The sequence below is a fragment of the Phascolarctos cinereus genome, unplaced genomic scaffold (assembly GCF_003287225.1).
Source record: "Phascolarctos cinereus isolate Bilbo 61053 unplaced genomic scaffold, phaCin_HiC Scaffold_5;HRSCAF=322, whole genome shotgun sequence".
Lineage (NCBI taxonomy): Eukaryota > Metazoa > Chordata > Mammalia > Diprotodontia > Phascolarctidae > Phascolarctos > Phascolarctos cinereus.
In genome coordinates this window covers 82666338-82691994 of record NW_027555958.1, presented here as the reverse complement: position 1 = coordinate 82691994, position 25657 = coordinate 82666338, and the positions used below count along the sequence as shown (strand labels likewise).

General features: G+C 38.1%; 1 protein-coding gene across 22 annotated transcripts in view; it reads left to right on the top strand.

Annotated features, from left to right (window-relative positions):
- Positions 1-8276: 8276 nt before the first annotated feature.
- Positions 8277-25657, top strand: part of AFDN (afadin, adherens junction formation factor) — a 181860-nt gene continuing 164479 nt past the window's right edge. For all 22 annotated transcript variants that reach the window (XM_020970386.2, XM_020970378.2, XM_078155039.1 and 19 more), the window contains exon 1: positions 8277-8484. In XM_020970386.2, the coding sequence (XP_020826045.1) occupies positions 8377-8484 (108 nt within the window). In that variant the 5' untranslated portion in view covers positions 8277-8376. The remainder of the gene's footprint in view (positions 8485-25657) is intronic.

The following is a 25657-nucleotide window of genomic DNA, read 5'->3' as shown; positions in this document are numbered from 1 at the left end:
TGTAGTATAATTTGAGATCTGGTAGGTTCACTTCCTTCTCATATTTTTATTATTTCCTTAGAGATTCTGACCTTTTGTTCCTCCAGATTAATTTTGTTATTATTTTTCCTTAGTTCTATAAAGTAATCATTTAGTAGTTTATTTGGTATGGCGTTAAATAATTAATTTAGGTAGCACTGTCATTATTATATTTGTATGTGTCAGCTATGTGTAATTAATACTCTATTATTTAGGAAAGTCTCTGTTCCTGGAGGGAGTATTTTTGTATTTGTAAATTTCCTATGTGTGCTTTGGCAAATAGATTACCAAATATTTTATACATTCTGATGTTATTTTTAATGAAATATCTCTATCATTTCCTACTGGATTTTTTTTTAGTAATTACAGAAAAGTTGATGATTTATGTGGGTTTATAACTTGCTACTTTTGCTGATTAGTTTCAATTAATTTTAGGTGAATCATTCATGTTCTTTAAGTAGAATATTATATTATTATATTATATATGAGAATTTAATTTCCTTGTTGCCTACACTTATTCCTTCAATTCACATTTCTCATCTCATTGTTATAGTTGGTATTTCTAGCACTATGTCAAATAACGGTGTTAATAATGCACATCCTTGTTTTAATCCTGGTCTTATTGAAAAGTCTTCTAATATTTCTCTATTACATATATTGTTGGATCTTGATTTTAGACAGATATTATTTGCCACGTAAAGGAAAAGATCCATTTATTTCTATAATTTTTATTGTTTTTTAAGAATTAGAAACAGATACTTTGTCAGAAGCTCATTCAACATCTCTTTATATAATCATGATTTTATCACTTTAATTATTAAAATAACCTTTTATGTTTAGTTTTCCTATTTGAACCAATTATATATTCCTGTATAAATAAAAACTGGTCATAAGGTATAATATTTTTAATGTGCTGATTTGATCTATTTGCTAATATTTTATTTAACATTTTTTCATCAATATTCATTATGGATATTGGTCTATAATATTTTTTCTACTTTTTCTGTTCCTGATGTAGGCATCAAGACTATATTTGTACAACATAATGAATTTAGTATGTTTTCCTTTCCTATATTTTACAGTTATATAATATTGGGATTATTATTTAAATTAAAGAATTCACTTGTAAATCTATCTGGTCTTGGGATTTTAGGGGGAGAGGAATTCAATTGTGGCTTATTCAATAATTTTTTTTTCTGAAATTGGGTTATTTAAATCCTTTATTTCTTGTTCTGTTAATCTAGGTACATTATTTTTTTTTAAACAATCAATTTCATTTAATCAGTTTTGTCAATATGTAGTTGGAAAAATAATTTTAAATCATCTCTTCTTTATTTGTTATGAATTTTTATTTTGATAAGGGCAATTTCATTTTTTCTCTTTTTTAATCTATTTAAACTAGCTAATGGATTATTTTATTAGTTTTTTTTTAAATCAAAGCTCTTAGTTTTATTTATCAGTTCAGTAGATTTTTTTGGTTCTAACTTTGTTGATCTCTTCTTTGATTTTGAGAATTACTTGTTTGCTGTTGTTTAGTTACAGTTTTTGATTTATTTCTTTTCTAACACTTAATTGTATGCCTAATTCACTAATTTATTTTTTCTCTCTTTTGTTTGTGAAGTGTTATATATTTTCCTGAGTGCTTTGGCTACACACCCAAAGTCTTAGTATATTGACTCATTCTCATTTTCTTTGATGAAGTTGTTTATTGTTTCTATGATTTATTTTCTTTAACCCACCAATTGTTTAATGTTAAATTACTTTATTTCCATTTAAGTCTGGATCCTTCCTTCAAAAGTTTTTTGTTGGTTATAATTGTTATTGCATTGTGGTCAGTAAAGGATATCTTAAGTCTTATCGATTTTCTGCATTTGTTTGTAAAGTTTTATGCCCCAGCATAGATGCAGTTTTTGAAACTGTGTTATGCCTAGCTGAAGAATATATGTATTCTTTTTGGTAACTGCCAGAGATTTACATATCTGATTTTTCTAAAATTCTATTCAGGTCCTTAACTTCTTTGTAATTTATCTTTTGGTTAGATTTGTCTAGGTCTGATAGAGACATGCTGAGGACTCCAATTATTATAGTTCTGCTAGCTATTTCTCTCCATAATTAATTTTTTTCCCTTCGAGTAATTAGTCCCTTCAAGTAGAGGAAAAAAGTATATGTGTATATTATTTCATTGTTTGTGGTATCTCTAAGCATAATGTAATTTCCTTATCTCTTTTAACCATGTCTATTTTTACTGTTGCCTTGTCTCAGATGATTGCTCATCTTACTTTTTTGAGTTCACTTGAGCAATAATAAATTCTGCCTTGGTCTCTCATTTTTAGTATATTTCTTGTAAATAACACATTGTCAGGTTATGCTTCCTAATTCACTCTACTATCATCTTCTTCTTTACTGATTGAATTCATCCCATGAACATTTCCAGCTATCATTATTAGTGTTTTCTGCCACAATATCCTCACATACATTTTCCTCTTTGACACCTGTCCCCACTTTGCAAAGAAGGTGATGAAGGAGTGTGATCAGCACTAATGTTCTATTTGATCTGCTTTCACTTGATTGTACCTCCTTTCTTCCTCTTATTCAGACCTTAATGACTGGTTCTTACAATTTCTTTCTTTCCTCTTAATTTCCACTATGATCCATTCTCCAGAGTTTGTTTTGTTTGTGACTAATTCCTCTTCAATTCTATCCTTCCTTTTCCTAAAGCATAGGTCTGATTCACTCTTTACTCAATAGACTCTAGTGGTTCCCAGTTCCCTCCAGGATCAAATATAAAATCATCTATTTGGCTTTTAAAGCCCTTCACAACCTGGCCCCTTTCTACCTTTCCAGTATTCCTATACTTTACTCCTCCCACATACTCTGTGATCCAGTAACATTGACTTTTTTGCTCTTTCTTAGATATGACATTCTACCTCCTTTCTTGGTGTCTTTGTATTGGTTGTCTTCCATGTCTGGAATTCTCTCTCTCCTCATATCCACCTTTAAGTTTCCCAAGTTTCCTTCAAGACTTAGCTCAAATACCATCTTCAACAAGAAGCCTTTCCCAGGCCCCCACAGTGTTAGTACTTTCCTTTCGGTAAGAATATAGTTATTTGCATACTGTCTCCCCCAATATTAGAATGTGAGCTTGAGGGCAGGGACTATTTTTTGCCTTTGCTTGTATCCCTAGTGCTTAGTATAGTGCTTGGAACAAAGTAAGTGTTTAATTAATGCTGGTCAAATGATTGATTAAATTCCCCCTTCCCTCCCCCTCCTGTTTTCTTGATGAGTTTATTTCTACACCAAACTCTTTGTATATATGTTAAGTATTGTTCAATCTTCCTCTGTTCAGCTAAAAGTTCATGATTTCTTTCCCTCTCTACCCCTTCCTACCTGTTTGTGTGCTATTTTTCTTGTGCTTCCCAGTTTATTAATTTTTTTAGATCTGGTGTTAGTTTGTGGTCCACTAACAGATTTCAAGGAGTCTATGAACTTGGATGGGGAGAAAGCATTCTATTTTTAAATTTATATTAACCTCTAACCATAAATTTAACTGTAAATAAATAATCATTTATTAAGTGCCTATTATGTAGCAGGTATTATGCTAAGCAGTGAGGAGTCCATAGACTTTACCAGATTGCCATGACATAAAAGGTTGAAAACTCCTGCTTTAGACAATCAAAACAGAGCAAAACTAATATTAGTTATAGTTTTTAAGGAATCCAATACTTTTAAAATTACTTCTTTATTTTTAATAATAATAATGATCATGATAGCTAACATTTACACAGCACTTACTATGTGTAGAGCACTCTGCTAAGCACTTTACAATCATGTGATTTGATCCTCACAACAATCCTAGGAAGTAGGTTCTATTATTTATCCCCATTTAGAGATAAGGAAACTGAGGCAAACAGAGATTAAAAGACTTGCTCAGGATCACACAACTAGCAAGATAATTATCTGAGGCTGGATTTGAAATCAGGTCCTCCTGACTCCAAGTTCAGTGCTTTCTATTCTATCTTTTAAGTTACCTCTTCCAAATCAGCTGTGTTTGACACCAGGCACTTTACATTTTCTTCTATTTCTATCCCCCCCACCCCCCTTATTTTGATTTTTGTTCTAGTATTTCTTTTATGTCATGGATTCAATGAGCTCTGTTTGGTCCATTCTAATTTTCAGGGAGTTGGACACACAGGTAGGGTTTCCCATTGTCTGTTCTAAACTATTGATTCTCTTTCCAAGTCATTCCTCCAGAATTATTTCATTTATAATTTCCTTTATCACTTGCTTTGTTTCTTTTAGGTTCTCTTTTAAGAGTGCTTGTAGCCAAACCATTCTTCTCTCTGAGGTTCTACTTGGAACTGTGGAGTTACTCTCTTCTAATGGGTTTGCAGCTTGGGCCATATGGGACCATATTATTTCCTCATATTGTTTTCTATCTTCTGTTTACTCTTATCTTCAACCTCAATTCCTGATTTGGGACTTTGTCCTAGGGCTAGGTCCCATCTCGTCTTGTACTCTTAGAAGAGTTTTCAGGCCTTGTTTGTTCTTGATCTTGATTTTCTGGGTTCCTACTGTTTATTTCCACTTGCCCTAATATATCTGGGCTCGAAGTGCTTCCAAATTTCAGGCTTTCCCGGGTCATCTGGTTTAGCACAGAGCACTGTAGTATCCAAAGCCCTCTGGGGCATGTCAGATCAGAGTACTGCAGATTTCTGGTGTCCCTGGAGCACCTGGTCTGAGTGCTGCTGGCTCTCTACCCTAGAGTTCCATCAAATGGGAAACAGAATGCTTTAGGCTTCAGTTGCCCTGTATTAATTCTAAGTCTGCATTGATAGATTCTTGGTTAACCTGTGCTTAGGATAGCTTTTCTGGAGAGACTCCTTTCCTGGTACTTGCAGATTTCTGGATATCATTTTAAAGCAGTTCAGGTCTGGATGAGAGTGCTTAATGTAGGTTCTCCTTGGATTTCCAGGTTATTTTTTGGTTTTGTGCTTTTTTTTTTCTTTCGGGAATACATGTGTGAGATCTGGGCTTCTCTGTGACTGTGCATCTTAATTAGAATTCAAAAGCTAGGAATTCTAAAAGATGGAAGTGAGGAGGGAAAATAGTCCAGGCAGGAAGAAGTTGTGTATAAAGGCCCCACAATGGGAGACAGAACGTCAGCACTGGATTATAACTAGTATGCTAGTTTAGTTAGACCACACAGTGTTTACATAATAATAATTAGCATTTATATAGTGCTTTAAGGTTTGCAAAGTGCTTTCCAAGTATTATCTCATTTTACCCTCACAACAACCCTGGAAGGTAAATACTATTACATATAATACATTATTATTTATGATATTATTTACAATATTTATAATAAATTAGTATTCTTCTTCTTCTTATTGCATATGGAATAATGTGAAACAAGTTTGGATTGGTGCCAGATTTTAGAGTCTTTAAACATGAGACTGAGAAGTTTAAAGGCAACAGAGAGCCATTGAAAGCTTTTGAGGAGGATGGATTTGTTAAAAGGTTATATTGAAAGAAGGGAGACCAATTGGGAAGCTGTTGCAATAGGACTGGTAGGCAACAGGTGATTTGTTGAGCATTTATGTTTTAAGAAGTATAATGAAAAACCAGAGATGGACACAGCCTCTACATGTTGCCTCATGTTTGGTATCATCATTAGTATGTAACATATTATCATCTAAGAAATATTAAAGATTAATCATTGGTAGAAAATTATTAAACACTGAAAAATTGTAAGGCCTATAAGTGGAAAATGTCCTTGTTCCTATAGATGTTTTCTGAGTTTGGAGTTATAGCTATATCATAAGTTACAAGTAGCTTTAAAAAAAAACCTGATGATAAACTGATGTTTTGGGATTGAACATCCCATATTTTTCTATTTGCAATTTATTTGTATATATATACGTTTAAACATACATACATAGTTTATATACAGATATGAATTTTAATCAGTCATTAGAAAAATGTACAGCAGAGCTGCATATTTATCTTGTATCAAAGATTTTTGTACTAAGTTTTCTGATTTTATAAATAATCTCCGGACAGTTAAGCAAATTTAGTCTTGAATTAGAGAAAGAAACCATTTTCCCCCTCCACTCCTAATGGTACTATGCTTAGTAATGCAACTTTAGTAGAGAGAATTCATCTGATAGCTGTTGACAGGGTGAGGGTAGAATGCAGTTTGATTGTCCAGAGCTGCATTTGGGACTGTAACACTTACCATAATAAAAACCTAGGCTCTAAAGAACCTTGGAGTACGTAAAGCCACAAAATGCTAGAACATGAAGGTGCCAGTTACACCCAGATGCTTTTCTGCGAGTCACCACATTTTAATTTTGAGAAAGGAGACTAGAGATCTATTGAAGAATTCATTCCCCATGGCACCCGTTCAACACCTCAGGCTTCTCTGTTGAAAAGCTCCCTTATATAGCTGTACTGTATTAGCGCAGTTGAAAAGAAAACCCAGGACAAAAAACAGCAGGGATGACAAAATGCTCTCCCTGCCCCCTCCCCCTTCTCTACCCTCACCCTCCCTTAAAAAAGATGAAATCCCATCAGTCCAGAGACAAACTATTTTTAGACTATAGAAAAGTAATAGTGAAAATGTGGGTTAACAAATCTTTCACTATTATTACTACTCATGATATGCTAAAGATCAATTTTCTGTTCCAACAAATAGATTTAATCTCAAATTGGAGACCCAATCAACAGTGGTGGCAGCCTACTGGAATGAGCTTTGTTGCAAAACTTTTCTCCCATCAAAAACAAACAATAAAAAAAAACATAAAAAAGGACAAAAGTACTCCTGAAATTAATTACAGGTTTTTAAGCCCACTAGAAAACTTAGATGTTTTCCAAATTGTGCTAACACAGCATTTAGATAGCCAAGAGAGACACATCTTTATTATTTTAACTTCGTAGCTCCATTATCTGCCCGTAAAGTATTTGCAGATACGAATTGCCTGTCAGATGTATTTTCTGAGTAGGTAGACACTTCCGAAGGTATTTGAAGATCTCCTCCCTCCCACCATAAGCATGGGACAAGTGGGAGACTGAAAAAACACAAGGAAGCCGCGAGGAGGGTGGAATCTAAAAACAATAAGAGGGAGGTTGTTTTTTTCCCCCCTTCTTCTAAACATTATTACAGAGATACACTGACCGAGCAAAATAATTCCTCTTCCCTTGAGGAAAGAACTTTGAAAAGGTCACCCTTGATATGACTCCAACAGCAAGGCAGCCTTTTGCAATGAATTTTAAAAATAAACAAATTACTCCAGCGAGGAACGGGAGGGTGAGGGAAAAGGGTCTACTCCCCTCTTTTTCTCTCATCTGCTTTTATTCCTTTTTCATTCATTCATTCCCCTGCCCAATTCCTGCGGTTGACACCGGCATCCCACGGCCCGCACCCTCGGCTCCCGCCCGACCGGCAACATTAGGGAAGGGTGGAAGGAGGGCAAAGCCCATCCGTGCTGGGGCTAGGGGCGAGCTCGCGACGAGGGGGGAGGGGAAGGGGGAGGCACCGCCCGCCAGCCCGCCAGTCGGCCAGCCCGCTCGCTGCCAGCAGCACCTAGTGGACAGAGCGCGTAGGTACCGGGCGCGCGCCGAAGGGGGGAGAGGCGGGGAGGTGACTGGAGGGCGGGCGCGCGCTGAAGGGGGGGAGGCGGCGGGCGGACGGGCGCGCGCGCGCACGGTGAGGGCCGGGAGAGCGCGAGCCAGAGCGCGTGTGCGGCTGTGTGTATGTGTATGCGTGAGAGACACACCGGAGGAGGGAGACACACACACACATACACCGAGGCGCACACACCGGGGCAAAAAGGGGTGGGGAGGGAGGGGGAAAAGGAAAAGGAAGGGGGAGAAAGAAAAAAGGCTGGCACTCGATGCACCCGGGCGGGTGAAAGGAGAAAGCCGGCGGCGGCGAAGGCGAAGGCAGGAGGCGGCGGCACCAGCTCGAGAGAGAGCGGCGCGCGGGCGTCGGACTCGCAGCCCAACCCCGAGCTCGGAACGCTTGGAGCCGGAGCCCGTCGGGCCGTCCCCCTCCCCGCCGGCTCTCGCTCTTTTATTCGATTATTATTTTTTCTCCTCCCACCCCTCGCGGACGGCGGGACGCGAGCTTTCCCCGCGGGACGGACCCACTCCCCCCACCCCCGCCGGCAGATCGGCCCCGCGGGAGGCGCTAGTTAAGGGGGGTGGCTCCGAGACCCCGGCAGGGGCTGGGGGCAACGGCAGAGGCAGGCCCGGCCCGGCCCCCCGGGGAGGAGGCGACAGCCTGCAGCCTTCGGCGGCGGCAGCAGCGTTGTTGTTGGCCAGAGCGGCTCGGGTCTACGGAGAGCCAGGAGAGGGAGGATGTCGTCGGCCGGCAGCCGGGAGGAGGAGCGGCGGAAACTGGCCGATATCATCAACCACTGGAACGCGAACCGGCTAGACCTGTTCGAGATCAGCCAGCCCACCGAGGTGAGTGACCCCGGGCACCCCGAAGGCCGCGCCGCCGCCGGAGCCCGGCCCCGGCCCCCTGCGCCCGCGCGGCTCCGCTTTCGTCGCCTCCTTCCCTCGCTCGCTCGTTCACGCCTCTCGCCTCCGCCGCCTGCCTGCGCTGGGGAGCCCCGGCCGCCCTACCCGGCCGTGGGGGGCGGGGACTCCGACGCCCCCTCCCCTCCCCCACCGGGAAACCGACTCCCCACACACCTCCCTGGGAACGGACCCAGGTTCCCCCCTCCCCCAGCCAACCAGCGGAGTTTCACCTTTTCCTTACCCCTCCCTCAGCTCGAAACCTGCCCCCCCCCCCCCGCCCGGCCAATTCTAGACCTCAATAACCTGGCATTGTTTTCCCCTTCTCTCCCGAGAATCTGACTCGGGTGTCACCTTTTACCTGCCCCCACTTCTGAAAGTGACCCACGTTTCTTCTTTTATTCCTTTGTCAAAAAGACTAAAGATCTATAGAATTCACCTGCTTCCCCCTCCCCCCTCCTCTAATCCCTATATATTTCCCCTTTTCTGCCCCACCTTTGAAAAAAATCAAGGTCTCTTCCCCGTCTCCTCCCCACCCCCCACCCCAAATCCACATCCCCCCAATTCGGTTTTCTTCTCTGAACCTGACATGTGGGATGTTCCTTCTTTGCTCCATCTCTGGCTAGCTGCTAGCTATGGTCTGTTTCTATCTGTGCCTGCACCTCTAGAAAATGTTTTCTTCAGTTTTCCTAATTTTCTCCCCTCTTTGTGCCAGTATCCTTTTTGGCACCGGAAAGGGTACCCTGTTTTATCGCATTTTTGAGAAACACGTACGCCCCCCCCCCAGTGTCTTTCTCTTTGCCCTGCCCCCATCTCCGAGTGTTGGCACTGGAGGAGCTTACAAGTTAACGGGAATCATGTCTGTAGATTAGAAAGGTGGGTCCCCAGGTCTGGGGTTCAAGGATTGGAATTTGACTAATCAGGTGTTGTGGACTGCCGAGTTTAGGAAGTGAAAGATAAACCAGACCCCTTTTCTTCCATCTCATGAAAAACCAAGGAACTGCCAACCTGCCAATCTAGTATTTCAAACAGAAATACTATTCTGGTTGAGGCAACAAAACAGGTCGTGCGGAATGTGTTTAAAACAGTTAAGGTAAAATTTAAGAAGTAGAAAAACTAACCCAGGGAAGGGATTCTTCACCTTCTGTCCCACCTAGTGGAAAGTTTTTTTGGACTCCTGGAGAATTGATTAAACCTCTCGGCAACAGCCTATTAGCTGTTTTGTGTGCTTAACTTTCTGAAATTCCTTATCCTTGTCACTTTAAAAGGGCGTGATGGTACAGGGTGTTTTGCCGCAATAGGTTTGAAAACTTCGAGATTGCCCACGGTTAGTAAAGTAAATACCATGATTTTTAGTTATGAGAGTTTAGAGATAGCAGTAAAAAGAGAGCCTGTTAACTTTTTTTTTTAATGGAAAAGGTGTGGTTTTCTTTGTTCTCAATTGAATGCTTTTTGGTTGCCAGAGAAATGCGTAACTCTGACTCCGCCTCCCCCCTCCTCCTATCTTTTGGCAGGTCAAAGTGTATAGTTTGATAGAGAGTATAGGGGGAGGGTTTGGTAGGTAGAAGTTATGTTCCTGTTGTCCATGACTGCATAGTTCTTGCTCATAGGGTGGAGGCCGATCATGTGCATGTTCCCAGAGAAAAGAAGGAAATTAACACTTGTTTTTGGCCTAGCCCTGAATGTAGTTGTTTATTAACAAAGACCACTCAAAGAGATGCACGTACAGCTGTTTTAGTCACAAATCATATTAACATTGAGGTTAAATTTTGGATATGATTAGAAAAAGGTAACAGGACCTGCAAAACAGGTTACATTTGTGAGTTAGACTTAATGACACACTTATTCAGGTGAACTCAGAAGTTAATTTGAAAATTTACTTAAAGCCTTAAAAGTTTGAATCCTCAGACCAGTTTTGTTATGTAACTGAGGTCCACCCGTTGCATATGTAGTACGTTTGGCCTGTTGGGAGAGTTTAACAGGTTGTCTGTTATTGAATTTAGCATTGGAGGATCTTACACTTGGTTGTTATTTGAATCAGCTCTCTTGGATTTGAAAAGTATATATTGGGAACTAACCTGATTGTGAGTTTTTCCTCTTTGCACTAATCTTTTAAAATACATTTCATTTTATGATATTTATTTTTTAGCTTTTACAGTCTTTTGGATATGATTCTTTTACTTAAGCTTAGCCTTCCATTGCAAAATGTTTACCTGAGAATATGTTGTTTTATTTATGCAAAAGAACATTGACACCACAGTAAATTTCTCTGGATGTATTTAGCACTGGAGTCCCAAAGACTTAGCCATCATTGGATGACAGCGGCACAGAAATTTGCAATTAGCATTTTCCAGATCCATCTTTTTATTGCGTCCTTGAACTGAGTACTTTAAGAGAATAGTACATTTCAAGTTATCAATAGAAAGGCTGCTTTTAATTCATGTTACATTAACTTACGTGCACAACAGAATGATTTTTAATTTTACAGGTTAGGTTTCTAAATAAAACTAGCACCTTATAATAAATTCACATTGATTATGAGTGTCTTAAAAGAAGAGAGCATAAAATCATTTTCTTATTAAATTAAGACATTTAATTAAGAAATGAAGTGACCTTTTGAAGGTCACACTGGTAGAACAGAGTTTGGAACTCAAGCCCTCTGACTTCAAATTTGATAATTTATTAACTGTGTGCAAGATTTGCCATTAGTAAAATTAATATAACTCAAGTTTAATTTCTGGTTGAGAAAATGAGTTTTTCAATTTCAAAACTCCTATGTAGCTTAAAAATGATTTTTAATCTATATTGAGAATTTAGTTTATAGGAATTAAGTGTAAATTTTTCCTTTAACAGTTTTATAACATCAAAAATGAGAATATAATTTTGTAACCTATACTGTTTTAAAGGTTAATGTATTTGAACTCAATTTTTGTTTTGAAAACAAAATTCATTCAGCAAACTTAAATGCAAGCCAACAAGCATTTATTAGGATATATGGTACCTTAAAAAATAAAAGTGGTGTGCTTTTCTGGTGTTCTGTCTTTTGCTTAGGGGGATAGATAAACCTTAGGGGAAATTGTTACATAGATAATTGGAGCAAGGCTACAATTTGAGGACTAGTCTGTTTACTACAGAAAAAATGGGGCTCTTTTTCTAGACTAATACTGCATATCTCCTTTGCCTCCTATTTTCTCTTGTGTCTTGAAATTTTGCCTTTATTTTATAGAATCTAAATCACATGATTTAAGATTGGAATTAGAAATGTATATAATCATTTGCTAAACTTAAATTTTTCTTAGTTCAGTTTTGTCATTACAGTGTTAGTAGATATTTTTGCCCCAACGTCTTTAAGCTATTAGTAGGTTTAAGGAAGGCGTTAGATGACACCTAAATTTGTTGAGTACTTAAGTGCCAAATATTTTATGAGAAGTTGACCAGTCTTAAAATGTGTTACTGGACTTTTTATATGGTAGGTTTTAATAGTCTAGGTGGGCAAAGTAGTAGGTCATAGTACTCATTTTCTAAAACATTTTAAGGCCAGAAGTTCAGATCCAGTTCATCTGGAGTAGTTGAAAATTACCTTTCAGTGGTTGTTTAGTGCTGTGTTAGTGATCTCAGTTCATTCTCTAGTGGTCGTTGTTGTTTAGTTGTTTTTTATTTGTGTCCCACTCTTCATGACCGCATTTGGGGTTTTCTTGGCAAAGATACTGGAATGGTTTGCCATTTCCTTGTCTACCTCATTTTACAGATGAGGAAACTGAGTCAAAAAGGTTTAAGTGACTTGTCCAGGGTCGCACGGTGTGTGTCTAGTAGACAAATAAGTCTGTCAAAAATGGAACTACCATCATGGTATCTTAAGATTTACTGAGAAGGCTGTATTAAAAAGGAAGCATTGTTATTCTTGTGTCACCCAGGGCCATTCTTCCTTTAGCTTGCTACTTCTTTAAGCATAATGGCTAGTGTATTTGCTGGCAAAAATCCTATAATAGTATTGGTTATATAGTTAGGTTTTCAGTGATTTAGGCAAATGGGTGGGTTTGGGATGCTAGGGATGTTTTTACAGGTTCTGCAATCTTTGGGGAAATGGTGTACTTAGCTTTTAGCATTGCATTCACTTTATAGTCTGAAGGAATTCCATTTCTCTTCTCCTTTGTGTTTGTAAAGTCAGTCTTGGAAAGATATTTTAGGAATAAGTAAGTTGACTTATAATTTTATTATTAGTTTTACTTTTTACTTGACTTTGGATCCTATGTAATTTTGGATTTTAAATGGATGGTCTTCCTAATTTATTAGGAATTAATTAGGAATTCCTAATTGTGTTAGTAGAGGATGATAATAGTTAAAATGAATTAATATCTTGACTGCCATATAAAGCTAGAGCTCAGCAAAAACCATTGATTTTCTAAATGTTTTTCTTATTGACCTTTTCTTATGTGTGATTAGTTACGTAAATTTAATTTATTTCTCTTTTGAATTCTTACCACACAGGTGAATTTATTGTGTAAGGTTCATGATATGCATTCCTGCCAATGAATAGGGAGCTGTAGAAAAGTTTATATATACATAGGTTGTGGAATATTCCCTGGGGGGAAACCACAATGTATTCCTTTAAAATTTTAATTAAAATTAAAAAATCAGTGCTTAGGCAAGGGTTAAGATTTTTGGTTTGGTATTGGTGTTTACTAGATTCACAAAAATAATTGTACTTTAAAAACTCATTCTAATCAAATATTACTCTTGGTGGTTGACTACTAGAGATCTTTTAAAGCTTAAATGTAATTTTATAATAATTAAGTAAACATGTCCCATTTTACACATTAAATTTGGAAAACTAACCCAATCAAAATGAGCACCTGATTCAATACTGATATATTTTTACAGCTGAATATTTTGAATTGCAATGCTGATTATGCATTAAAGGAAGTAATGTGAGTCACATAACCCATAGAGGAGGTGTGTGAAAAATAGCTTAGGGTTTTGTCAGCTGAGGTGGAGTAGGAAGCCCTAAAGTGAGGTAATTTGAGTGATTTAACAAAGCTGAATTTAGCTTTTAGACCTATCCTAAGACAGTGACTGTTTTATAACATTATATAGATTCCTTGAATTTGAAACCATTTGTAAAATTGAAGTACTCTATTTTTAAACTGGTATTTGTGAAGAGTCTTTTTTTCCCTTTTTTTTTTGTCTTTTGGACTGACCATTTCCCTCTGATTTGCTAATGTAGTGGAAACTCATGTGGTTATAAATCTTTCATATTCATTTTGACTCTTGAAATGTTTGACTTTTGTTTACAAGTTATTTGTATATAGTTGGTATGTAGGGGGTGTTCAGGGTGGACTAGCACCTCCCCTTCAAGGGCTTTCCTAGCACGGTTCAGGACTGCTCATCCACTTTGGTATCTGCCTTTCACCCACCTCCCACCTGTAGCTCTGAGAAACTAAAGCATGCACAGCAGCCACACCCTGGTAAAACTCCCTTAGCAGAGGAACTAACCCCAGGTTGAGGATAACTGATGGGCCTCAAACGTGTCAATGAGTAGGGGGATATCTACCCCAACCATTTGAAGCTTTACCCCCCTATCCCCGTCCCCCCACCTCCCAGTGGAATGGGAAGATGGGAACAATTTGTTCCAGTAGCCATGAAGGCAGCTGGACCAGCCTATATAGAGTTATTAAGAGCTTGGTCAGACCTTGAAGATGCCGAGGTCATCTACTGCATCCTGAGCATCTTGACTTTTGTCTTGTCACTGGACTTGCAATGACTCTGGAAGAGAAAGTGAGGCTGACTTTGAAAGGCTGCTCTGCCTCACCTAAATCCAGTTCATGCACAAGTCAAGACATCACCCCATGATGTCATTTGCTGTCTTCAAAATAGAGGTGGAACAACATTTGTATATGGTGTACTACCATTTATATTAATTTTTATTTTATCATATAACATTAGATGAAAAGTTATAACTAGCTGTTTTTCAGTTAATTAAGAAAAACTGATAAAACTAATAGTCCCTTAAAAGAATGTCTAGGGGGTAGCTAGCACCAGCCCTGGATTCAGGAAGGCCTGAGTTCAAATTGAGACACTTGACACCTACTAGCTATGTGACCCTGGACAAGTCACTTCACCCCATTGTCTAACAAAAAACAAAAAGAAAGAAAAGAATATCTAATATGAAATTAAATTGAATGAGAATTCAGGCTAAGGAAAAAGTTAGGTACCTTTACCATAATAGGTAGTCCTAGGCTTTAATAGAATTAACTTTTTTTAGTGTTAAGCAAACTAACTGTGGTAATGAAGGAAAATCTGCTCATTCTTATTCTTGAAATATGGGGAAAGTGTGGGACTCCTGGAGATTAGTCAGTCACTAAGTATTTATTAAGCACCTACCAAGTTTCAGGCGATGTGCTGTTGTTGTTTATCCTTCATTGAAGAGGACCATGACCCTGGGAAGGTGACATTTTGACTCGGAAGTGAATCGGATTTAAGTGCAGTAGGGCTGTGCAAAGGTACCAGCCTCACTCTCTCCTAAAGAGCCATCAGGATCCAGTGGCAAAATATAGATCAGAACAACGGGAGATGACCCTGAATTAATGCTAACTTCTAAAGAAAAGGCATAGAACAGTGTCTGCCTTCAAGGAGCTTTCAGTCTAATGAGAGAGACAACATGCAACCAGTGACATATACATCAAGCTGTATATAGGATAAATCGGAAATAATCAACCAAAAGAAGGCATTAGATTTAAGAGACCTACAGAGGCTTCCTTTAAAAGGTGGGATTTTAGCTGGAGTCTGAAGGAAGCCAGAGAACTTAGAAGGTGGAAATGAGGAGGGAGAGCATTCCAGGCATAGGTGACAGCCGCTGAGAACACTGGGAGCTGAGAAAGGGAGTGTCTTCTGAGAGGAATAGCAGGAAGCCAGTGAGTATAGGACAGGGTGTAAGAAGACTTGAAAGTAGCTTATGAAAGTCTTAACTCCCGAGGACTTTATACTTCATCCTGGAGGTGATACGGAGCCACCAGAATTTGCTGAGTAGGAGTTATAGGCCCACCTGTGCTTTAATGACTGAATGGAGAATGGATTAGAGTTGGGGAGAGGCTTGTTGGCAGAGAGAGCAATCATCAGGCTATTGTAGTAGACTAGATTGAGAAGAGGGCCTGCAAGAGAGTGGTGGCACAATACCAGGAGAAAAGGGGACAATCAAGAGATGTTGCAGTAATGAAATTAGTAAGTCTTGGCAACAGATATGAATGTGGAGGCTGAGAAATAGTGAGGAATTGAGGACATCTCCTAGGTTGTAAGCCTGGGGGACTGGGAGCATGGTGATGCCCTCCACAATCAGAGAAATTTGAAGGGGTAAAGATTTTGGGAAAAAGGTAATGAAGGAAATGATTAAGTAGTTAGAGCGATAAAGAAGAAAGAACTAACCCTTAATATTATTTATTGAGCACTTTTTATCCTCAGAATTTATTACTGCTTGATACTTACATTGAAGTGAAATTATAAAATCTATTTGTGTGACTTTAGATGAAGTAATGTTTGAAATAATGGACAGTATCAGTTTGTTAAAAATTTGACAAATATGAGTGTGACAAAAACTTTGAATGAAGTTTTAACATCTGTACTAGAGAATTTTTCTTTAAAGGACATGTGATTAACTTTGTGTGATTTTGTAATTGAAAATTTTTAAGATTGGGTCAAGTTTGCTGTGTCAATTTCTGGCATAACACTTATTAAGTTTAAAGTGGTCTGAAATTGGGGTTGGGGGTATTATAAATGAGTGGGGTGGTGATTCAAATGTAGCGAGTGTTAAGTCAGCATTTTTTCCCCTCAACTCTCTAAGGTGTTGTGTTGGGAATACAAATTTTGATGAATTTCACTTTCAGGGAGCTTAAATTCCAATGAGATGCAAAGATTGTACCCAAGTAATTGATAAAAGGAAGAGTTGAAGTATTAAGAGAAGTTTGAGGAGGGAAAGATCTCTTTGGGGGGGCGGGGAACGGGACTGAGAAGCAGTGAGAGTTAGTTGTGTATCTGAATTCGGATTTGAACTCAGGTCCTCCTGACTCCAGGGCCAGTGCTCTATCAGTCAGGGCACCTAGCTGCCCTAGGGAAAGATCTCTTATGCTGAGGTTAGGTAGAGAGAATGTCTGGGAAGGCTTCACGGATGAGGCATCTGACTTGGAGGGTAATGAGAAGGACTACAAAGGGTAGCCCTTGGGAGAGGTGTGCAGTATGAGAATGGCAATTAAATATAGACCAGGTATAGTTTATCGTAATGACCTTTATAGATTGGAAATTTGAACCCAGTTTTTTACTCTCGGGTCTGGATGTATTAACTAACAGTGACATAGCACCGAGTCTTGAGAACCAGTGGTATAGGCTTAGACAGAATCTGCACATGTGCTAGTTGACAGGCAGGTGGGAGCATTCTGCCAAAGCAGAAGGATTTCTGCTCATGTGCAGAAGCTTTCCCTTAAGATTTGTTGTGTTACGCAGCTGAACTTAAGCAAACAGATGTTTGACATCCATCTGGGTGCCTGGTTGCCTAAACCAAATCACCTGGCTGAGCCTCTTTTTTAATTAAAAAAAAAAACCTGTAGGCCACAGAAAATTTCAAGCCTCCTTCTGAAGGATATATTTTAATTTTGCCTGAGTAAATTTAATATATATTCAGTGAGGTGAAACATTGTTTGGAAGTTTATGAACCTGAAAAGTATTTCCTTAACTATAAGCAACTTACATGAGAATTTCAGGGATTATTTGAGGTTTCATTTTTAATTTGCAACTATCAGTCATGATTGAAAATTGTTTTGAATTGAAGTTGGATATTTTAGGTATGGTAGGCAAGAATCCCAATTTACTTGTCTTATATGGAAAAAACATCGATTATAGAAAAAGAGGTTTTATACATCTTTCAGTATAAAAATTATTCCAGGTCAACAAGCACTTCAAAAGTGGTATATGCTGTAGCTACAAGGAAAGGCAAAACCAGGGGCAGCCACCTAGCTAGGACGGGGGATTGAGCACCAGCCCTGGAATCAAGAGGGCGTGAGTTGAATCTGGCCTCAGACATACAATGCTTGCGTAGCTGTGTGACTCTTGGCAGGTCACTTAACCTCAATTGCCTCACCAAACAGCAACAACAACAACAAAAGAAAGGCAAGACCAATCCCTGCCCTCAAGTAACCCCCAATATAATGGGGGAAACAGTCTACAAAAAACTGATGTACAAACAAGATATATACAGGATAAATTGTAGATAATCTCAAAGGGAAGGCAGTAGCATTTATTGGTATCTGAAAGGTTTCTTGCAGATGGTGGGATTTTAACTGTGGATTGAAAGAAGCCAGGGAAGTTAGGAGGTGGAGATTTCAAGGCCAGTGAATTTTGCAGGTTTAGCATATTGGGGGAACAGTCCAAGTAAAGGCATGGCAAGGAGATAGAGTGGTCTTAGGGAACAGCAAGGAGACAGATCAGTGTCTAGACCATAATGTATGTGGAGGGGAATAAGGTGTTTATACCTTATTAAACACACCTGAAAGGTGGGACAGGACCAGGTTTTTGAAGGCTTTAAAATACAGAAGATTTTATATTTGATCATGGAAGCAATTAGGAGCCGTTAGAGATAATAAATCAGAGAGGTGATATGTTTAGACCTAGAAGGATCACCTTGAGTACTGATGTGTACCTCGGGTGCCTCCTGTTTACATATGCTGTTAACATTTTGTGAGACAGCTGTCCAGGATGAAGGATGTGTTATAGTTATAAAACGGAATTAAAAAAAAAATCTCTTGGTACTTTTCTTTCCTTTGCAGACAAGGGACTCACAAGTTTGACTTCAGGTCTTCACTTTTTAAATTACAGGATCTTAGATTTAGAGCTGAAAGGGAACTCACAGCCTTTCTAGTTAAATGCTGTTCATTTTATAAGTGGGGAACCAGGCCTAGGGAGGTTAAGCAACTTATATACTTAGCACAAAATAGGTAGAAATCTTTCGAGGAAGAATTTGAACCCAGGTCTTCTGACTTTTAGTCAGTGCTTTTTCCATTCTACCGCTCTACCTTTGACCCCAGCTTCTTGGGCTTTTTGCAATTCTTGAATGTTTTTCCTTCCTGTACATCCTAGAATTAGAGAGGAATCTTAGACATTTTAGGTAGCCCAACCTTCTCATTAATAGATGAGGAAGCTGGGACCTAGAAGGATTTAATAATTTGCTCAAGGTCATTAAGACACAGCATGTTAGAGGTAGTAGGTACCTTAATGACTAGCTAGGGTTATATAACTCAGATTTTCTTCTTAGGCAAGCCTCTTTTCAGTATACATAGTGAGTTTTGAAGGCTGGGTAGAACTTCAATAAGTAGAGTTGGGGTGGAGGGTCGTCTAGGAGTGTCATGAGCAAAGACACAGATTGGGGAATGTGGAACCTGTACAGAAAGCATATATTTGAGTTTTGACCATAAAATACATGTTAGGAAATGTTTAGTTGAGGAATTTGAACATTAGTTATAGGTAGTGGGGAGCTATTGAAAAGTTCTGGGTAGTTGATTAACATGATCAGACTTGTGCATTAGAAAGATTGATCTAATAGAGGTACATAGGTTGCAGGGAGGTCTAGAGACAACTTGTGGAGCTCAATTAGGTAGCTATAATAATAATGATAATGGCTAACATTATACTGTACTTTAAAGTTTGCAAAGCATTTTACTTAATCTCATTTGATCTTCACAACAACCCTGTGAAGTAGGTGATACTATCCTTATTTTACAGATGAGGAAACCGACCTCAAGAGTTAAGTGACTTGCAAAGGGTCACATAGGTAGTGAGTGTCTGAGTCAGAATTTGAAGTCACTTCAAAATGAGCTCTCTGGATGGTAGCCCAGGGCATGGAATGGAAAGATATTAAAGAGAGAAAAATCTATACAGTACCTAATTTCACGTGGAGGAGAGAAGAAAGGGAGAAGTTAAAGATGATTCAGATTGTAAATTTGGATAAGTGGTATGCTTGTAGTGCTTTTGATAAAAATAGGAAGTCAAAGAAAGACGTTTTAAGATGAAAGATAATCTGTTCTTAGGTTGAAGTGCAATGTAACATACATATAGAGATGCCCATTTTTTAAATAGGCACTTGAAAATTCCCCATCTCTGTGTAAAGAACTGGGGAGAGATTCAGTCTAATCCAACAAATACTTTGAGTTCTTGCTATGTGACAGCAGATAACAAAGCAAAATAAAAAATAGTACCTGCCTGACGTGCTTATATTCTACTAGGTTAGAAATAATGGGAGTTAATTCCTGTAGAAGTGGTCATACTTTGAAGTGGATGAGATCACCAGGGGAGAACAGAGTTCTAAAGAAAAGACTGAGGCAGCAAAATAAATAGTGGTGGTCATAGGAGAATTGTCATGGAACAAAAAGGGTAAGGGGTTTTCCAGAAAAAGGGGATCTTCAACTTAATTGCTGTGGAGATGGGAATGAGGACTTTGAGATAGTCATTTCAGTAAGTTGGAGGTTAGAGCATGGATTGGTGATGAGGAAGTAAAGTTATAGATTGTTCTGTATGTTAGAGATATTCTCAGGAGTTGAATGGGCCCTTAGAGGTTTTGAATTTAAATGTAGGATTTAAAATTTACCCTTATTAAATTTCATCTTATTAGATTTGGCCCATTACAGAGTTCTAGAATCTCAAAAGTTGGAAGAAATCTTAGAGGCCCTCTAGCTCAACTGGTATCTAGATAAAAGTAGACTCAACAATATAAATTGCTGAGAGATTTATCTTTTTCTTTGTAACTGCTTCTCCTTTGAATTCTGTAACCTAAGGATCTTTAATAGAGAAGGAAAACCGAATATACATCAAACAATTATTATTATTATTATTATTATTATTATTATTATTATTATTATTATTATTATTATTTTTGCTAGGCAGTGGGGTTAAGTGACTTGCCCAGGGTCACACAGCTAGTAAGTGTTATGTGTCTGAGGCCGGATTTGAGCTCAGGTCCTCCTGAATCCAGGACCAGTGCTTTATCCACTATGCCACCTATCTGCCCATCAAACAATTATTTTAAAAGTATGAATAAAAAAGCATGAATGGACTGAAGTATTTGAAAGTTATTTAAAACACTTATTGTGTTTGTTGCCCACGTACATATATTTAAATGATTTTTTATAAACAATTATAAACAACTATATTATAAATAATTATTATAAATTTAAATGATTTATTATAAAAATTAAGCACAACTGCTTAGACATTGCCTCTCATCTGGACTATTGCATAGGTTCCTTCTTTCTGTTTTAGTTGCTTCAGTAGTTCCCTCTTGTCTCCAAGATAAAATATGAGCTTCTTAGTCTGGCTTTAAATTCCCTTTAAAATCTGGCTGCAAGTGACCATTCCAGGTTTATTGTACATTACTCACACCCTCCTTTAAACCAAACTAGCATGCTTATTGGGCAGGTAGGTATAGACTGCTGTGCCTGGAGTCCGGAAGATTCCTTTTTCTGAATTCAGATCTGGTCTGAAACACTAGCTGTGTGATCCTTGGCAAGTAATTTAACCCTGTTTTGCCTCAGTTTCTTCATCTGTAAAATAAGCTGGAGAGGGAAATGATAAAGTACTTCAATATCTTTAACCAGGAAAACCCCAAATGGGGTCATGAAGAATAGGACACGCCTAAACAACAGCAGCAGCTTGCTTGTTAATCCCTGTTTCTATACAGTATTCTATCCGCTTTTCCCATGCCTTAACAGAGGCTGCCCTTTATGCCAGGAAGGCAGTCCTTCTCATTTTTGCCTCTTAAAATTCAACTTTGAACTTCTTCAAAGCATAACTTCCTACAGGAAATCTGTCTTGATTCCCCTACCTCCAATTGTCAGTGCCTTGCACCTCCTTATGTCTACTTTTTAATATACTTATGTGTTCTACCCAATAGGCTGCAAGTGTGTGTGTGTGTGTGTGTGTGTGTGTGTGTGTATGTGTGCATGTGAGAGAGCATTCAGTGCTTAGCCACACAGTAGGTACTTAATAAATCCTTCTAAGAGACTGAATAAACTTTGCAAGTATTTACATTTAATGTCAGTGTATAAAGTATTAATTTCTTAGTCACTCCCCTTTAACACTCTGTTAGGATTCTTCGTCCATTCTTCTGTACTTTTTTCTTCTTACTGGTAGTGGTAAGATTGTACTTTGTTCTTTGTTTCAATTCTGATTTTTTTTCCATTTTTCATTTCATAAAGGTCTTCTTAAATTTATTCCTTATGTTTTCTAGTCTTAATTGTATTATATTCAGTTATATTAAAGTACCATAATTTATGTAAACATTTCTCTGTGGTTGGACATGTTAAGTTGCTTCCAGTTTTTTGCAATTGCAGAATAATACTTTTGGGAAAATCATGAGACAAATTGCTGTGATTTTTTTCAGCTTTTGTGAGTTGAGTTGTTATCTCTGTCACTTCCAGTTCTCTATTACCAACTGCCTGTAAAACATTTCCACCTGCATGTCTCAGACTCAACATGTCCAAGACAGAACTGAGAGTGTCACCATCCTATGGATCAGCCATGCTATCAGTTGTACTTATCCTTATTCTTTCCTCTCTCTCACCTTTCATAGACAATTAGTTGCAAAAGTTCTGTCACATTAAATGCACAGCATCTCTTATATCTGTCCCTTTTTTCACACCTCACATGGCCACCACTTTAGTTGAGGTCTTCATCAGCTCTTACCAGGGCTATATTATAGTTGACTACTCTTGTCTTCCATTCTTTTTCCTCTCTGACCCGTCTTGCGCATAGCGGGTACAGTCTTCCAAAGGCATAGATCTGACTATTTTACTTCTCTATTCAAGAAGCTTCAGTGGCTCACTATTGCCTCTGTGATCAAATACAGAACTCTTTTGTTAGGCATTGAAAGCCCTTCACAGGTACGTCCATGGCTTTGTTGTACATCAATTATTTGCACTATTGTATGGTTTAACCAAATTGGCTTGCCTGCTGTTCTCTGTACTTGAGACTCCTTGCTTTTCCTGTATGCCTTTCCCCAGGATGTTAGCCATGCCTGGAATGCACTCCCTTTGCACCTCAGTCTCTTAGCTTGGCTTCCTTCCAAGATTATTGGTTGTGCCATTTCCCGCAGAAAGCTTTTCCTGATGCCCTTCCTTGTTTTTATTTTTGTCTTTTTTTTTGGTGTTGATGTGCAGGTTTTAAAAAATGTAGTTTAAAAATCTCATCTCTAATGACTCCTATTTGTTGAATAGAAAAAAACCTTTTTTTGTAGAAATGGGTGGATTTTTTACATATAGCATTATCTCATTTGAAAATAATTAGCACTTTTCATGTGCATGTTAATTCTTCTGATTTTTTTTCTATATTATTGTAATCAATTAACAAGTGTTAATTAAAACACTTATTTACACTTGGAGGGACAATGCTTAGGATACAGAGAAGAATAAAATAGTTCCAGCCTTCAAGGAGTTTACATTCTACAAAGGGGCGAAAATATGTACGTATAATTATATATGAGATATATAATTTTGGGGTGAGGGAGGCATTAGTAGCTAGGAGAGGAAAAATCAGGGAAGGTTTCATATCAGAAACAATGTAAATTAGTGTATGGAGTGTTGGATTTGGGGTCAGAAAGACCTAGATTCATATCCTGCTTCAGACTCTTATTATCTGTTTTAATCTGGGCAAAATACCTACCCCTTCTGTGACTCCATTTAATTATTTATAAAATGAGGTATCGGACTTAAGGCTTTTAAGATACCTTTGAGCTCTAAATCTCTATTTAGATCCTTCGATCCTGTATAAGAGATTTGAATTAAATTTAAACAGAAACTAAGACTTCTAAGAGGCAATTAATTGTTAATATTTCCCATGCTATGCCAAATGAAAGTGAGTATTCTTATTTTGTACCTGTTAGTGGAAATGCATCTAATATTTTTCCATTGCATATTATGTCCACTTTTGGCTTACTAGATTTTATTTTTTTGCTATTACAGAAGCACTTCACATGTTTTAGTGGATTCTTAAAAATATTCTTAAAATGAATTGTGAACTGATCTAACCATTTTGGAGAAAAATTTGGAGTTATGCCCAAACAGTTATAGAGCTGTATATATCCTTTGAACCCAGCAATACTACTGTTAAGTCTGTTTCCCACGCTGATCAGGGAAAAAGGAAAAGAACTTACTGTGTTCTAAATTATTTATAGCAGCTTTCTGGCAAAAGAACTGGAAATTAAGGAGATGCCCATCTTTTAAGGAATGGCTAAATAAGTTGTGGTATATGATTGTGATAAAATACTACTGTGCTGTAAGAAATGATGAGGTCGATGATTTTAGAAAAACATGAATAGACTTGCACAAAATAATGAACAGTGAAATGAACAGAACCAAGACAACATTGTATGTATAATAACAGCCATTTTGTTGGAATTGTAAATGTGAATGACTAAGCTATTGTGGGTTATATGAATATTCATATCAACTACAAAGGACCTATGAAGGAAGATGCTATATACCTCCAGGGAAAGAACTGATATGTGAAATTATATATTGTATAGTTTTACATACATATCTGTGTCAAATGTTGCACTTCTCTAGTACAGGGTTGGAAGGGAGGGAGGGAAACAGCTTGGAACTTAAATGTAACCAAAAAAATAGCGAAATAAATTTGAAAATAAAGCTCTTAAATAAATGAGTGGAAAGAGCCACATTGTCTTGGGTTCAGAAAACCTGTAATTGAGTATTCTGTCGCTGCCTTCTGTGTGTGCAAGTCTCTTAACCTCTGGGCGTTGGTTCCCTCATCTGCAAAATAAGTGGTTTAGACAATGATTTCTAGGATCTCTTTTAGCTTTAACATTTTGATTCTGTCGGTGCATGGACTATGACAGTGTTTCTATTCCTGATAGGGATAGAGACTGGACCTGTTATTTCATAGGTGGAGGGAACTTCGTCCTCCTATGGAAGTAGGCTTTTCTGCAATCTCAGGGAGCCTGTTTAGAATTAAATTGGGGGCAGCTAGGTGGCACAGTGGATAGAGCATCGGCCCTGGATTCAGGAGAACCTGAGTTCAAATCCGGTCTAAGACCAAACACTTGACACTCACTAGCTGTGTGACCCTGGGCAAGTCATTTAACCCTGATTGCCTTAAAAAAAATAGAATTATATTGGTTTGCTAGGAGGACGGGATATTGGGTCGTGAGGGGGGCTTGAACCCAGATATTACTGGTCCCAAGGCCAGTTCTGTATCCATTATGTCATGCTGCCTTTCTTAATTTAAAATATGAATGGCATTTTATAGAATGAAACCTCAAAATCTGTGAATTTTATCAAGATGAGTATTGCCTTAAAACTTTCGTAGGCAGTATCATAAATTGTAGTCTATCCCCTGTCCCTCACCCACTCATCACCTGGTAGCCATCCTGATAAATCTATTGTAAAGTTCTCAGACAAGTCTTTTTTGCTGGATGCATGCTAGAAACCTTTCCTAATTTGGCAGGATCTGTTACAGCTTATGTTCAGATGCCAAAAACCTTCAAGGACCCAGGGTTATAGTGGTCAGGCATTGGAGTAGGTTTTAGTGAGATTAGACTTCATGGTATTTTAGTTTCCAGTGATGGAAGAGAACTTAAAGGTTAATGCAAACCAATAATTTACAAATGAGGAAAATAAGTGCAAAGCTAGGTAGTGGAAGGACTAGGACTAAAGACTGGGTTCGACTGATTTCCAGCCTCTTGTTGGTTAATCATACCAGGAAGCCTCTGTTGTTTTTAATCAGCTCAGAATGGTTACATAGAATTCTCTGATGATTGAAGCATGAGAACACCTAAGAGTTAGAAAGTAGAGGACTTTAAAAATAGTTTACTTCATCCATCCTTGTTATTTTATAGCAGAAGAAACTGATATCCAGAGAGGTTAAGTGATACTTTTGGCTTCATCTCATAACCTGAATGTCCTTGGGCAAATGACTTCTGAGCCTGTTTTTTTTTTTTCCTAGAGATCTCTGCTCTACTTCACTGGATTATCTCAAAGGCTCAAGTGAAATTGATATGAAAAGTAAAAATACTTTAAGGACCTACTGTGTGCAAGGCTCTGTAAACAGGGAGATGAAAATAAGTCTACTTTAA